The sequence below is a fragment of the Mustela putorius genome, unplaced genomic scaffold (assembly GCF_011764305.1).
Source record: "Mustela putorius furo isolate JIRA1106 unplaced genomic scaffold, ASM1176430v1.1 tig00000430_pilon_pilon_pilon, whole genome shotgun sequence".
Taxonomy (NCBI): Eukaryota; Metazoa; Chordata; class Mammalia; order Carnivora; family Mustelidae; genus Mustela; species Mustela putorius.
In genome coordinates, this window is record NW_025421377.1 from 23746078 (window position 1) to 23759946 (window position 13869).

General features: G+C 43.8%; 1 protein-coding gene across 2 annotated transcripts in view; it reads right to left on the reverse strand.

Moving 5' to 3' along the window:
* The window catches only part of BTC (betacellulin), a 43351-nt gene extending 29766 nt beyond the window's left edge, over positions 1-13585 (reverse strand). The window contains exon 1 of one of the 2 annotated variants that reach the window (XM_045079874.1): positions 13140-13585. In XM_045079874.1, coding sequence (XP_044935809.1) covers positions 13140-13203 — 64 coding nt within the window. In that variant the 5' untranslated portion in view covers positions 13204-13585. The remainder of the gene's footprint in view (positions 1-13139) is intronic. The other variant, XM_045079873.1, reaches the window with a different exon arrangement.
* Between the last annotated feature and the right edge of the window lie 284 nt (positions 13586-13869).

Genomic DNA, 13869 nt, shown 5'->3' on the forward strand with positions numbered 1-13869 from the left:
GAAGTATTTAACAGTGGTGAATACTGTTGGGTAGAAATCACTGAGAGAGAAGGGGATGCATTTCCTTTGGCAGGCTCCTGCAAACGCAAACAGAACTGTAGCTTATTTTGGGGGTGTAGTTTCATCTCGCATCTAAATCACATATTCAGTCACTCTTCTTGCCCTCCATTTCAGGACAATTGTCATGTATCTAAAAGTGATCAGAGAATTTTCTCATAGAAGCTTTCTATCAAAGGATGGCAATGTTGAAAATATGTCTCCTGAAATAACCAAAAATCACATTTGACGCCTTTGTCAGTATCATTTATCAATTATAGTTATGCCAGGGTTTTTTTCCAATTCATAATTGAATCCTCACTGATAAGTTATTATCCTAATAAATGGTAAAATAAAAGGTCAAACCTGAGCTTGGGGCATGGGATTAGTACTAAATCCCAAGATATCCTCTTATCACATCATGTGAGGAATATGTTATATCCACATGACATCACTGGTGATGTTAACCTTGATGTCTCATTCATGAGAAGACCAGGTCACTGTATACAGTAACCTCAAATTACTTTTCAAAATTTTTTACCATTGGTTGACAAGTTCTCAAGGGTCCTGCCTATTTTCTTTCCAGAGAAGTCAGTTGACAGTGGCTTACTTTGAAACCCTGTTCTTCCAAACTCCAAAGCCTTCCCAAATGGCAATGACATCATGCTGTGTTTGTAGAGACGCAAGAACCCTCAATGGTCATTTGGCACACCTCCTATCTAACTCAAGAATCACCTTACACAACTTCCATAAGTGCCACCAGACCATAAACTTGTCTAGGCATGGAAAGCTCACCACATCCCAAGCCACTGATCCCATTTTTTTCAAAGTTCCACCTGGGAGAAAATTAAGGTGAGAGTGGCCTTCCTGGAATTTTAGTTCATCAATCCAAGTTGTGCCCTCTGAACTATACAGAGGAAACCTATTTTTTTTTTTTTCAGTCTTGATCGTATTTTTTTTTTAATTTTTTTTTATTTTTTATAAACATATATTTTTTATATACATATATTTTTATCCCCAGGTCTGTGAATCACCAGGTTTACACACTTCACAGAGGAAACCTATTTTGAGACAAAGAGGGTTTTCAATGACTTGAAGTTGACTCTTATAAACCAAAATTTTCTCTTTTCTACACACCACTCCAACTTCTATCCTCTCAGTCGTGTGTGTGTGTGTGTGTCTTCTTCAGTTACCACCAATGTCTTATCACTGGCTTTTTAAGAACACCATTGATTTCCTGTAATTCACCCACCAGTGGCCTCTTCCTGAGCCTCAGCCCCCTCCTTCAGCAGTATTTGATATGGTTGCCCTTCCCAAATCTTCCACCTAAAATCCACCCCTATTCTCAGCTTCCTGACTCGTCCTTCCCTCTTTACTCAACTCTTCCAGCTCTTTTTCCAACTCCCACACCACATATTTGGGTGCCACCAATACTCTACTCTCAGATTTCTATTTTTTTTCAAATGTTTTCATTGTGGTAAAACACTCATGACACAAAATTTCCTATCTTCACTATCTTTAAATGCTCCGTTCAGTAGTATTAAGCACATTCATACCATTGTACAATCATCACACCATCCAGCTCTAGAACTTTTCATCTTGAAAAACTGAAACACTATACCCACTAAACAGTAACTCCTCATTCCCTCCTCTCCCACCTCCTGGCAACCACCGTCCTACTTTCTATCCCTATGATTTTGCCTTTGTATTCTTTTCCATAATGCCATTTTATGTCACAAAACACCCATGGTCTGAGCATTTAAATAAATATTTACTTAGAATTTATCACTAGGCACTGTGGTAGATTCTGAAATTACAATCAGCTAAATGACTACTTTCTATTTTCAGCCCTATTTTCTAACCAGGTGATTGTCCAAACAGACTAGCCATTAGGACCTCCTGTAGGGCTTTTTTTGGGCCAAACTTTTTATTTTGTGATAATTTTAGATTTATAGAACAGCTGCAAAATACAAAGCATTCCTGTACCCTCCTCACCCTCTTTTTTTTCCTCTAATGCCTCCATGGTACATTACCGTGGCACGATCAAAACAAAGAACCAATATTGGCACATTACTGTTGACTTAAATTCAAGACTTTATTCTAACTCCACAAATTCCCATTAAAGTGCTTTCCCTGGGTCAGGATTTCTAGTCTCCTCTGGTCTGTGATGGGTTCTCAGTCTTTCTGTATTGGCATTTTTTGTTTTGGTTGTTGTTGTTTGTTTTTTTAATGATATCATTGACAAATTTGAAGTGTCTGGTCAGGTGTCTTATAGAATGTCCTTCAATTTTGGGTTTGTCTGATATTTTTATAATGTTTGGACTGGGTTTATGGGTTTTAGGAGCAAACTCTACAGAAGGGAAGTGTTCCCCTCATCACACTACGGGGGGGGGTGCATGACATCATTGGTGACTTTGACCTTGGCCACTTCGTTAAGGTAGTGTGTGCCAGATTTTTAAACTGTAAAGTTACCATTTCTTTTCCCTTTGGAAACCAGCCTACACCCAAAAGGACCTTCTATATGGGGGAATATCAATATATATTATTTGCAATTACTCTGAAAGGAAAATTGGCTTTTTCTCTTGGAAGGCCTTTAAAAATTTAGATTGATGGGGACATCTCAACCAGACTTCAGTAGGTCTGGGGAGAGGCCTGATAATTTTTACTTTTTACATTTCTTGGGATAGCAATCAGATTTGGGGTCTACTGTGCGAGTTGAAGCCAACCACCATATTTCCAAATGCTCAAAAGACATTTGGATATCTCAAAAGCATTTTATATTACAGCCAAAATAAAAAAAAAAAGCAGCTTTCTTTTACATACAGCAGCATAAATTCTTTTTCTCTCTCAGGTTAAGAGTCTTGGAGACAGTTTTAATTCCTCTTTCCCCTTTCTTACCTACACATGACTTGTTTTCAGACCCCCAAAAAATCTCACTTAGAAGCATTTATTGGATTTATTCTTTTCTTTTTATGGCCTGGTCCAAACCTTTTAGGCTACTTCCTAGCCTAGAACAGCAGCTTTCTTTTTACTTGCTCTCATTTGTCTGTCTTCATCTGCACGTGAAAACCTATCTTAAAAACCAGTGCTTTCCTTGGGGCACCAGGATGTCTCAGTCAGTTAAGTGTTGGACTCTTGATTTTGGCTCAGGTCATGATCTCAGGGTTGTGAGATGGAGCCCCTGTCAGGTTCTGTGCTGGGTATGGAGCCTGCTTATAATTTTCTCTCCTTCCTCTATGCGTCCACTCTCTCACCCCTGCTCTCTCTAAAGAAAACAAAACAAAACAAAACAAGCCACTGCGTCCCCTGTATTCATTCCCTATTGAAAATGCGACAATAGCTGCCCATTATTCATTATGATTACACTCCCGAGAAGGAGGCCTTCTGACATGAGTTAGGGATAAAATGACATCTTCGAGGTTAACGAATGGAGCTGTCATTGGAAGGGGCTGGTGGAGGAGAAGGGGGAGTCACTGAAAATAAAGCTCATTAAATTTGTTCCCATCTGTTTTTCTCTGTGGCCAGGAGCTAATTCTCTTGAATTAGTCCTCTTGGATTAGTCTCTTTCTCCAAATGCAATTGGTGCTCTAAACGGGCCTGGAGCTACCTCGTGATCATGAGCCACCCCCAGCCTTGGGAAGCCTAGCAGCACATGGTTAGAAGCCATGAAGCAAACCACTGGGGTCAGCTTCTAGCAAGATCACCCCTAAGCAAAGGTGAGGCCAGCTCTTCACCAAGCTACAGGGCACACAGTAAAATGGAATCTGGATATTTCCCCAGTAATCGAACAACTCCACAGGTAGACCATATAACTTTTTAAAGTAAAGTCTTTACCTATAACTAAATGCATGGATTTATCTAAATTAGAAAATGTCCTGGCTCTAATTCCTAGGAAATCCTGAGAAGATGACATTGCATCAAGAATTCAGGGTCCTGACTAATGTTCTCATTCTGGAAACCAGGTCCTGACCCAGTCAGTATTCCCCTCGATACCACACAAAATTAACTCTTTGTTCTAGGCATGTGGGTCTGCTCACTCTCTGACACACACACAAAGGAAAGGTCCACCTTCTAATCTTTCTCCCATTGTTTTCTCCATTGTTAGTTAGAAAAACTAACTCAAGTCCTTATTTCCCTGATTTTTTTTTCCCTAATCACTCCAGCCCATAACTTCTCCTTCTGAGGTCATATTTAGTTTTCACTATGAAATTTAAACTGTTAGGTATTCAACTACTATACAATGTTTCATTTCTGATAAACATTTTGCCCAATATAATGCAAATTCTTTTTGGAAAGACGATGACATACTTAGACAATTCTCCTTAATGCTAAACACAGTATTAGACACACTTTTATAATAGTATTAGACAAACTGTAAAATAGCAAACAATTTTAGATATGTCTTCCTTATTGTTATTTGTTTTAGAAATAAAGACTATTTACCAACAGCCCACCCTCAACACTATGCCATGGGAGAAGGAGTCTTGTGTTTGGATAAGTTCATGTTTTGCTGGTGGTGGCAGTCAATACCAAAATTTCATGAACAAATCTCATTCTCTCAAGTCAACCTACTCAGTAAAACCAGGCATAGCTACCATCTAAGTGAAGAACTGCCTAAAATAAGTCATTTTTTTTACAAATTCAGACATTAAAGATGGAATATAAAGAGTTATTGGGAAATATGAGGGTTCTTTGATTTGGCTATGGAAGCTGGTGTGTGTGTGTGTGTGTGTGTGCCTGTATGCAAAGTTTACATCATGATCTTTGTGACTGACCATGAGAAGCTACTGGTCTAGGAGGACGCCTATGCTACATGCACTGAGATTCATTTATTGGACAAATATTTAGTGAGCATTTATCATGTAGGAGCACTGTTCTAGGCCCTGGGAATACAGCTGTAAATAAACCAGGCAAAAATTTCTGCCGTCATGGTACTTATATTCTAACGAAGCAGTTAAAGGCATTATTGAAAGCATGGTTATGAGGGAGCAAATTCCTGCCTTTTTCCGTTTGCTTCCAGTGGTGAATATTACAGCAATTTCCTTTGCTCAAAGCACAAAAACACCAACACTCCAACTGGTGTAAGGAATGCAATCATTCTGTTTCACCTTTTTAGTCAATACCTATGAAATAATTTTAATTATCTACATAGTTATGAAAGTGAGAATATTAATAACACATTGAACATTTATTAGCCAATTATTCTGCTAAAATCTTTTCCTGAATTATCTCATTTCATCCTCAAAACAATCCCGTGTCACCAAAGATAGGCATTATTATCATTGATGCCATTCTCTAGATGAGACGACACAGCACGAGGAGATTAAATAACTTTCTCGATGCTACAGTATTCAATGATTAAATAACTTTCTCGATGCTACAATATTGTGAAACAACAACCTTTATGCATGGCTGTCTACTCTTTATAATCTGAAAAAAAATCATTTTGTCATAAGAAACAATTTGTTTATTTTTCCATTTTTCTGATTTTTAGAAACAAATTTTGACAGTGTGTTATCATTCATTTTTCCACAGTGACAGACTTATTTCTTTTTAATTAGATAATTATTTATTTAACTCAAATAAATGAGATAACCCCATTTTGATAAGATTACCTAAAACATTAGAATTATAACCTAAATATTTTATTTTTCTCTGCTAGTGCAAGGTGACTTTTGTGTCTGGTCCAACCTTAAGATGTTGGTCTTGGGTGTCAATGCCAGGCAAATGCTATAGAGCTTTTCACTGCATAAAACTAGGATCAAAATTGGCAGATGAGGAAGAATCTATAGAGACATTTTTAGAAAGCAGATATGCATTTTGCTTTTGCAGAATTATTTTTTACATTTGTTCCTTTCTAACAAAACCAGTCAAATAGAACTCTTTTGAGAATTTGTATCTATTTCCTCTTTCACAACTAGTGGGAGCAGGAATTTGAGAAATAAAGGCAAGAGAAAGTTTTTCTATCAATTAATAGACCCTGGTTATAATAAGAAAGTACCCAGAAACAAAATATCCACAGTCTAAAAAATATGCTGATTATAATTAGTGATTTCTTCTGTACTTTCCTGTTATCTATTATAATAGCTCATGTTTATCCAGAACTTACCATGTTCCAGGAACATTTTAAGTGCTTTGTGCTATAACTAAGCTAGTCCATACAATAGCCTTGGTTCTATTTCTATGGGCTTTTATAGATGAAGAGACTGAGGCCAAAGGGGTTTAAGAGATTTGCCCACCATCAAGGAGTTACTAAGTCACAGCACCAAGAGGTCATGAATAGACATAGCCTAGCTCAGAGTCTACACTCTTGACCGCAGCATCATACCACTTCAGGATATGCTGTTTAGCCATCATCAGTCAAGAACATCATCTCACCAACTGTTCACTATTGGTTGGGATAGCCTGTGCCTAGGATATAAGAAAGCAGGTTTCCTGGCTGGGATGAAGAACCAGGAATCCAAGAACCTACAGCATATCCAGAGCTGGGGATGCCACAGATATATAGGTCAGCATCGGGGAAAGCAAAGCTGGTAAGAATAGCTAGGATGAACTTCAGTGCTTTTTTCAATAAGTCAGAAGAAGTGGGTCACTCTTCAGTGCCATGATATGTCATTGCACTGCACGTCAGTGACCCGACTCCTCTTGTCTACCTCATTCAACAACAAGTATTTATCTACTATGTTCCAGGCTTTATGGCCTCATCTTCAGAGCTCATGCTCACAAAGCGAGAACCTTAGACAAGTTATTGAATGCCTTTGTGTTTCCTATCCTCCTAATAAGTGGGAATGATAATAATGTGTAACCTGAGTGTTCTATGGATAGTGTTATATGGATACAATGAGTTATCAGGCTCTTAGAACAGTGCCTACGACAGAACTGCTCTCTTATGATTTGGGGTGTAAAGATCAATGAGAAGATGATATTAAAATGCTTTTTTCAACTGTAAAGGTCCCCCAAATGTAAAGGTTATGTTGAGATTCCATAGGAAAGGTCAATCAGGCATCTGCTTGTGTCATCAGCAATATCTTGTGTCAGTCACCCTAGGAGATGGGACCAATCAAGTTTCAGAAACTCAGAATGACATCCCGGTGGGGAGGTGGTCATGAAAAAGTCAAGTCTCCATCTCCTACAACTGCCTCATTCAGCCCTGAAGAATGATGACAATTTTTTGGTAGTTGTACTAGGCTTTCTGGAGTAAGAAGCAGAAGGAAGCTGTCTTCTCCTGCTCTGGAAAGACCTGGACCATGTGACTCACCACAGGGCAGGGGACCACCAAGAAATCCAGACCATCGATGACTATGAAATATTTACATATAATGTTAGATTAGTTAGGGATTTCTCAACATTAACATGTCAGACTGCAGTCAGCCACGACAGCCAACCTGTCTCAACTTCTATAGCATCCACCATAGGTTTGATTCCATTTAATACTGAATAGAAACCATGAACAAAGCAACTTGGTTACTCCCAGCTAATGAAACGTGTGTAATAGAAAAAGTTATAATCATCATTAAGGAGGGCATGTGATGTAAGGAGCACTGAGTATTATATAAGATGGATGAATCACTGGCCTCTATCTCTGAAACTAATAATATATTTATATTTTAGTTAATTACATTTAAATTTTAAAAAAAGAAAGAAGAATGGCTAAAAAAACAAAGAGAAAGAAAAACTTATAGCCAAACAAGTCAGAGGGAAATTACCTCACACTTTACAGAATTCAAAGGTCATTTTTTAACGACCTGTTGGAGAATGCCCTTTCTGCACCCATTAAGCATTTATTTTAAAGCCCCTATTCTGACTGAGGAGATGTGCCCTTGAAGCAAACACTGAGAGACAAGGAGCACTCCAAATCTCCCATACAGAACATAAGAAACAGAAGTAAACTTACTACTTGCAAAACGAAAGTCCTTTGATGAAAGGATCTCTAGCATTACTGGAAGCAAGTCCCAAGTGAAAAAAGATGAAGAAGCAGATCTCTCTACATCCCTGAATTGTGTGCATGTTTTGCCAGCAAGAAACAGAACTGTTTTCTTTATCCAATCTGCTGTTTTTTTAATGACTGGATACTGTCAAAAATTTACATTCAGTCAGTCAACTAACAGCTTTTGAGGTCCTACTATGTGCCAGGCACTCTTTGTGCATCCCCCAGCCAAAAAACTAAATAAGGCTAAATGAATGAATAAATCAAGCCTTTGCAGTGAGGGAAATACTAAATTAATAACCCATCCTGTTATACTATCAACTCAGGCACTTTTAAACTAAAAAAAAGGCTGAACACAAACATTGCTATAGCTCAGTTACACTTTTCATCACCATTTTGGAATCCATGCCTTTACTCTCCCAGTCAAGTAAAGTAACACATTACATATCCTCAAAAAAAAGTAAAGAATGAAGAAAAGTACTCCGTGGCTATTGGAATTTACCTCACTGATAATTAAAGTAGGTTATTGCCTAAGTGAACTGAATTAAGATTAAATACACTCTCTCCAACCATTAAAAAAAAAAAAACTCTCATTTCTTTAAATTTAACAATTAGAGATTCATTTAAGCTACCAAATTTCCTCCCTTAAGATAAAAATATGTCTGGGAAGACTAGCTAATAATAGCATTACAAAGCATACCCATTTTAATCAGATCGCTTTCTTCTTAGATTTTACTTCGGTGCTCTCCTGACCCCGACTGCTCCCCCCACCCACTCACAGATTCTTTGGGGATCCAGGGATCCGTCATGGTCATTTTGGAAGGGTTTCAAGATAATGGCTTAGGCTTAACTGCATGCAGCCTGGACCCTGGCTTGTCTGGACCCTCCTGGAAGTTGCTAATCCTAATGGAGAGTTTACAAGTATGGTCCATTGTTCATAGAGTTGATTAAAAGTAGAGCGTGTTGCCTGTCCCCTCTGACTGTCCCCCCAACTGTCCTCCTCATGACATTCATGTCTGTGTCCCAGCATGAGCCGACTACAATAAAAGGGTGAAAAAAAACCAAGATGAGGTTCTTGCACTGGGCTCTCTGAGGACTCACGGGCACCCAGGCACTGGGGTGAGCAGTGTCTGCAGAGACCCTGAGACAGACATGGGGACTGTCTGTCCTCAGGGCCTTTGACTTCAGCACATACATGGGCAGCCCAAAGCATCCACAGGGGCACCTTGAGCTGGGTGTAACAAGGCATGCTTGCAAGTGGTGAGATCTTCCAGGATTATTTGGGAATTTCCACACAATGACTGAGAATGGAGAAAAAGCAAAAATCAATTTGTAACAGCTGCGTAAGTGCAAAACCTGGGATTTTGAAAAAGGAAAAAACACTCCTAATGTTCTTCTAAGCCAGAAGTATAACTGGAGAGGCAAAGCCTAAAATCGTTCAGCTTTTGGGGTTTCAGTGACTTCATTTGTACAATGGGAATTTTACCTGCTGTCACCCACCTGCTTGGTGACTTGGAAGCTGGATCCATAGTATGATCACACTCATATTCTCAGGCAGAACTTAAACCGACCCACAAATATTAATGTTTTCAATTTTAATGAGGAGGGGAATATATTTTTAGTCTTAAAACTAAGGAGAATTTTTTTAAAAGATTTTATTTATTTATTTGACAGAGAGAAATCACAAGTAGACGGAGAGGCAGGCAGAGAGAGAGGAGGAAGCAGGCTCTCTGCTGAGCAGAGAGCCCGATGCGGGACTCGATCCCAGGACCCTGAGATCATGTCCTGAGCCGAAGGCAATGGTTTAACCCACTGAGCCACCCAGGCGCCCTTAAAACTAAGGAGAAATTTAATACAGAATCAAAAAAGATACTCTGATTTCTTTGAGATAGAAAAAAAAGATACTTTAAGCAAAGTTATTGCCTTTTTTAGAGATTTATTTGCTTATTTTATTTGTTTAAGATTTTATTTATTCATTAGAGAGAGCAGGAGCAGAGGGTAGAAGCAGAGACAGAGGGAGAAGCAGACTCCCTGCTGAGCAGAGAACCTGATGCTGGGCTGGATCCAGGACGCCAGGATCATGACCTGAGTGGAAGGCAGATGCTTAGCTGACCGAGCCTCCCAGGTGCCCCTAAAGAGAAAGAGAGAGAGAGAGAGAACAGGCAAGTGTGCAGGACCTGGGAGAGGGGCAGACAGGCAAGGGAGAGAAAATCTCAAGCAGATTCCCTGCTGAGCCCAGAACAGGAAGCTGGGCTAGATCTCACAACAATGAGATCATGACCTGAGCTGAAATCCAGAGTTGGATGCCTAACCAGCTGAGCCACCCAGGGGCCCCAAAGTTATTGCGTCGTAAAGTTATTGCGTCGTTACCATATTTCTCAAAGAAATAAGCATCCATGGTTCTCTCTATTATGATAAATTCTGCATGAAACAAAGATCCCATTACAAAGTAAATGAAAGTTACAAAGTGCTCAAAAATTTCTGTTGAACTTCCCAGTGGAAATGTTAGTTAAAGATGAGTACAATGTCAAGTTGCTGAGGGCCTTGGGCCATCTAAAGCAGCTCCCTCATTTTACAAATGAGAGAAACACTGTTCAGAAATTGGACATCTCAGTCACAGATCGGCAGAGCTGGAACCAGACCTCATGTCTGCTCCATGCCTGATCTCAAGGCACTCCCTTCTCCCACTGAACCCCTCCCCTGCCACACACACAAACACACACACACACGCACACATTAGTGCATCATACAGTACATTGCTCACATTTTCTTCAAAAAGTAACTAACATTTAACATGTGATTTAACTCAGGAATGAGACTGAAAAGTCAAGCGCGTGTGAGAGAAATAGAACCACTTTATGGGACCACTGATGCCAACAGATTACAACCTTCGGGATTTTGCCTGCAGTGGGGCTCTTAGGGGATCTGGAGACTGAATTCAGTTCCCTAAGCCAAACATTCAACAGGGCAGTTGCCCAATCAGGTTACCGTGAGTGTGCCACTGAACTGGGTTGGAATTTTGTTTTGTCTTTTCCTTTCTGCCTTGTGACAAGGTTTGAGAAAAACATAAAGCATTACGTGATAGTAAAAGGGAGAGGATATCTATCAACCTGGAATCATCACTTCTACCACGACATTTCTGCTGCCACAGTGCCCTTATCTAGGCCTTAATTATTCTTAGTCCATGGATTATATCTGAGACAACCAGGTCCTCTGGCCCCCAGCTCCGTCCCTCGCCCCCACTGCACCCTGTATCTTTGGCCTCTCCTGCCTATTTCAAATCCTACCCAAGTGTCAAGGCACCCACTCATGTCCTTCACGCAACGTCTCCCGCTGCTCCATTCTCCCCGGTGAGCTAGTCCTTCTCTGTCTGCTTTTATGAATGTTGCTCTTACTGTTTCATATTGGTTAGTCTTGCATTCCCACATTCAGAATAACATCTTTTTCCTTTTTTTTTAAAGATATTATTCATTTGGGCTAGAGAGATAGAGCAGGAGTGGAGGGGAGAGGCAGAAGCAGACTCCCCGCTGAGCAGGGGTCCTGACACAGGGATCCTGACACAGGGATCCTGACCTCAGGACCCGCGAGATCATGACCTGAACCAAAGCAGGGGCTTAACCAACTGAGCCACCCAGGGGGGACCTCAGCATAATATCCTTCAGGCAGGCCTCATGTCTAGGAATCTCTTGAGCCCTCTTCCCAGCCCTATCCCCATATGCGCTAACATCTTGCTGACTAGAGCAGATTTTCAATCAATACTCTGTTGGAAAATCCAGACCAGGTGGAGGAAGAAAACAGCTGCTTCCTCCCAGTAATGCAGCCCAGAGCATCAGCACTGTCTCTGGACCCAACGCTCTCTACCTATGGCTCTTTGTCGGACTCCACGTGATGCCCCTACCTACTAGTTGTCACTCCCTTCTTTCTCCGCTGGGTTCCTTCAATCAGTCCCTTCCCCGTAATCATGGCGCGAAGTCAGATCCACTTCCAGCCAAGGTCATGACACATTTTAGCCACCTCTCCTACTGCAAGGCCCAAAGCCAGATGAAAGTGTCCGCAAAGTTTTCACCTCTTTCCCCACCACGGGAGAAATCCAGTCGTTCCCAGGCTTGAAGGTAGAGGTGATATCTTGGAGACACTTAAAGCTGCGGAGACCCCCCCCCCTCCCCGCTCCCACATCAACCCCTCAAGCCCAGGTGCCCCTACCCTCAGCTCACCTAAAACTACAAAATATTGCTTCTCCCTTCCCCTACCTGCCTCAAAATGATCATGGTGTAGAAGGGATGTCTTGATGTAGTAGGATGTGCCCACCTGCGTGCCTTCCTTGGTCCCTTCCCACATCCAGCGGCAAGAACTGTCCCCGCACCTGCGGTCCCGCGCGCTCTGCCAACACACCGCCTCCGAGGAAGCGCGGCGAGCCTCGAGCGGGTCCAGGGGTCCTGCTCCTCCAGCCCCCCACTCCGCCCTCGGGCCGGGCCGCACCCAGAGCTCCCGAACCGAACAGCCCAAGTGTACTTTTTCTCAGTGAAGGAAAGTTTTCTCTCCCCCATGTCATCCTAAAATAGGAAAGAAGAAGTTCCAAGTGGAACATCTCCGCACGGCTTAGCCAGCGCGCTCCGTGAAACAGGCCATGTCCCTTTCCCTCTCAGCAGCCCGGGACTGAGGTCGCAGGAGCTGTCTTCCACTCTCCTCCGGCTCCTCCCCACTGTCCTGACAAGGGCCGGGGGTCTTAATCCATTCCTGCCCCTCTAAGAGTCGCCCCCCTATCTCTCGCACACCCAAGGCCCACACACGCCCGCCGATTGCTCGCCACCGTCCTCGGCAGTCGCGGGCCCCATCTTCAGCCACCTGTTCCCTCTCTTCTGCCTCCCCCAGCGGTCCTTCTCCGTCCAGGCTCCCCTGCCACCCCGTCACTCGCGGGCACCTGCGCCCGCAGCCGAGCCGCGGGATCCCGCCCGCCCTCGGGCAGCCCCAACAGGTGCAGCCCTGGGTGCCAAGAGCCGAAACCTGCACCTCGCGCCCGCCCAGGGGTCAGAGAGCTCCGCCTGGGCTCCGACAGCGCCCAGCGCGCCCTGGGGGCCCAGACGTGCGCGCGGTGCAGGCTCCCGCTCCCCGCCGCTCCCTGCCACTCCGCCGCCGACTTTCCTGCGGGGGCTGCGGCGTCCGGCGCTCCACTTACCCAGGGCGAGGGCCAGGAGCAGTGGCAGGGAGCCGGCGCCGCTGCCCGGGGCGGCCCGGTCCATCAACCCCACGCTGCGGGGCCGGGCAGCCCCTGGACGAGTCCCCCTCGTCCTGCGCCCCTTGCCCGGCCGCGGGCGCCCGAGGGCGGGCCTGGAAACTACTGTCTCCGGCCGGCCGGAAACGAAACTACTTCTCGGCCGGGCACCCGGGCCTGGGCAGGCAACACCCGGGGCGCGGGCGGCTCCGGGAGTGCAGCCCGGGCGGAGGGAGCCTCCTATTTATCCTCGCTCTGCCTGCACACACCCCAGCCTCGAGGCGCGGGACTCGGTCGGGGTAGCCTCCACGCTGCTCCCACCCAAGTTGCCCCACACCCACACCCACACTCAGGGACGTGCTCGAGCTGCCCTCGGGCCAGCTCACCCGCTCCCCCTGCTGGGTCGCACCTGACTCTCCGCTTCCCTCCCCTTTGGGGACCGAGCCAGGTACTTCGGTAGCGGAGGGAATACCCCCGAGGGCGGTTAGGGGCCGGGCCTGCGGGCGGTGCTTCGGGCTCTAAGCTCCTCTAAGCTCCTGCAGGGCGCTGGGGGAGCCTCAAGCCCCACGCGTGCTCTGAATTCTAGCTTCCCTCATTTCAACCAGCTGTTGGTGTCTCCGAGGGACCGGAGCCAACACTCAGTGTGATTAACCTTAGGGCTTTGACAACTTACGAGCCTTTCCTTTACCTACAT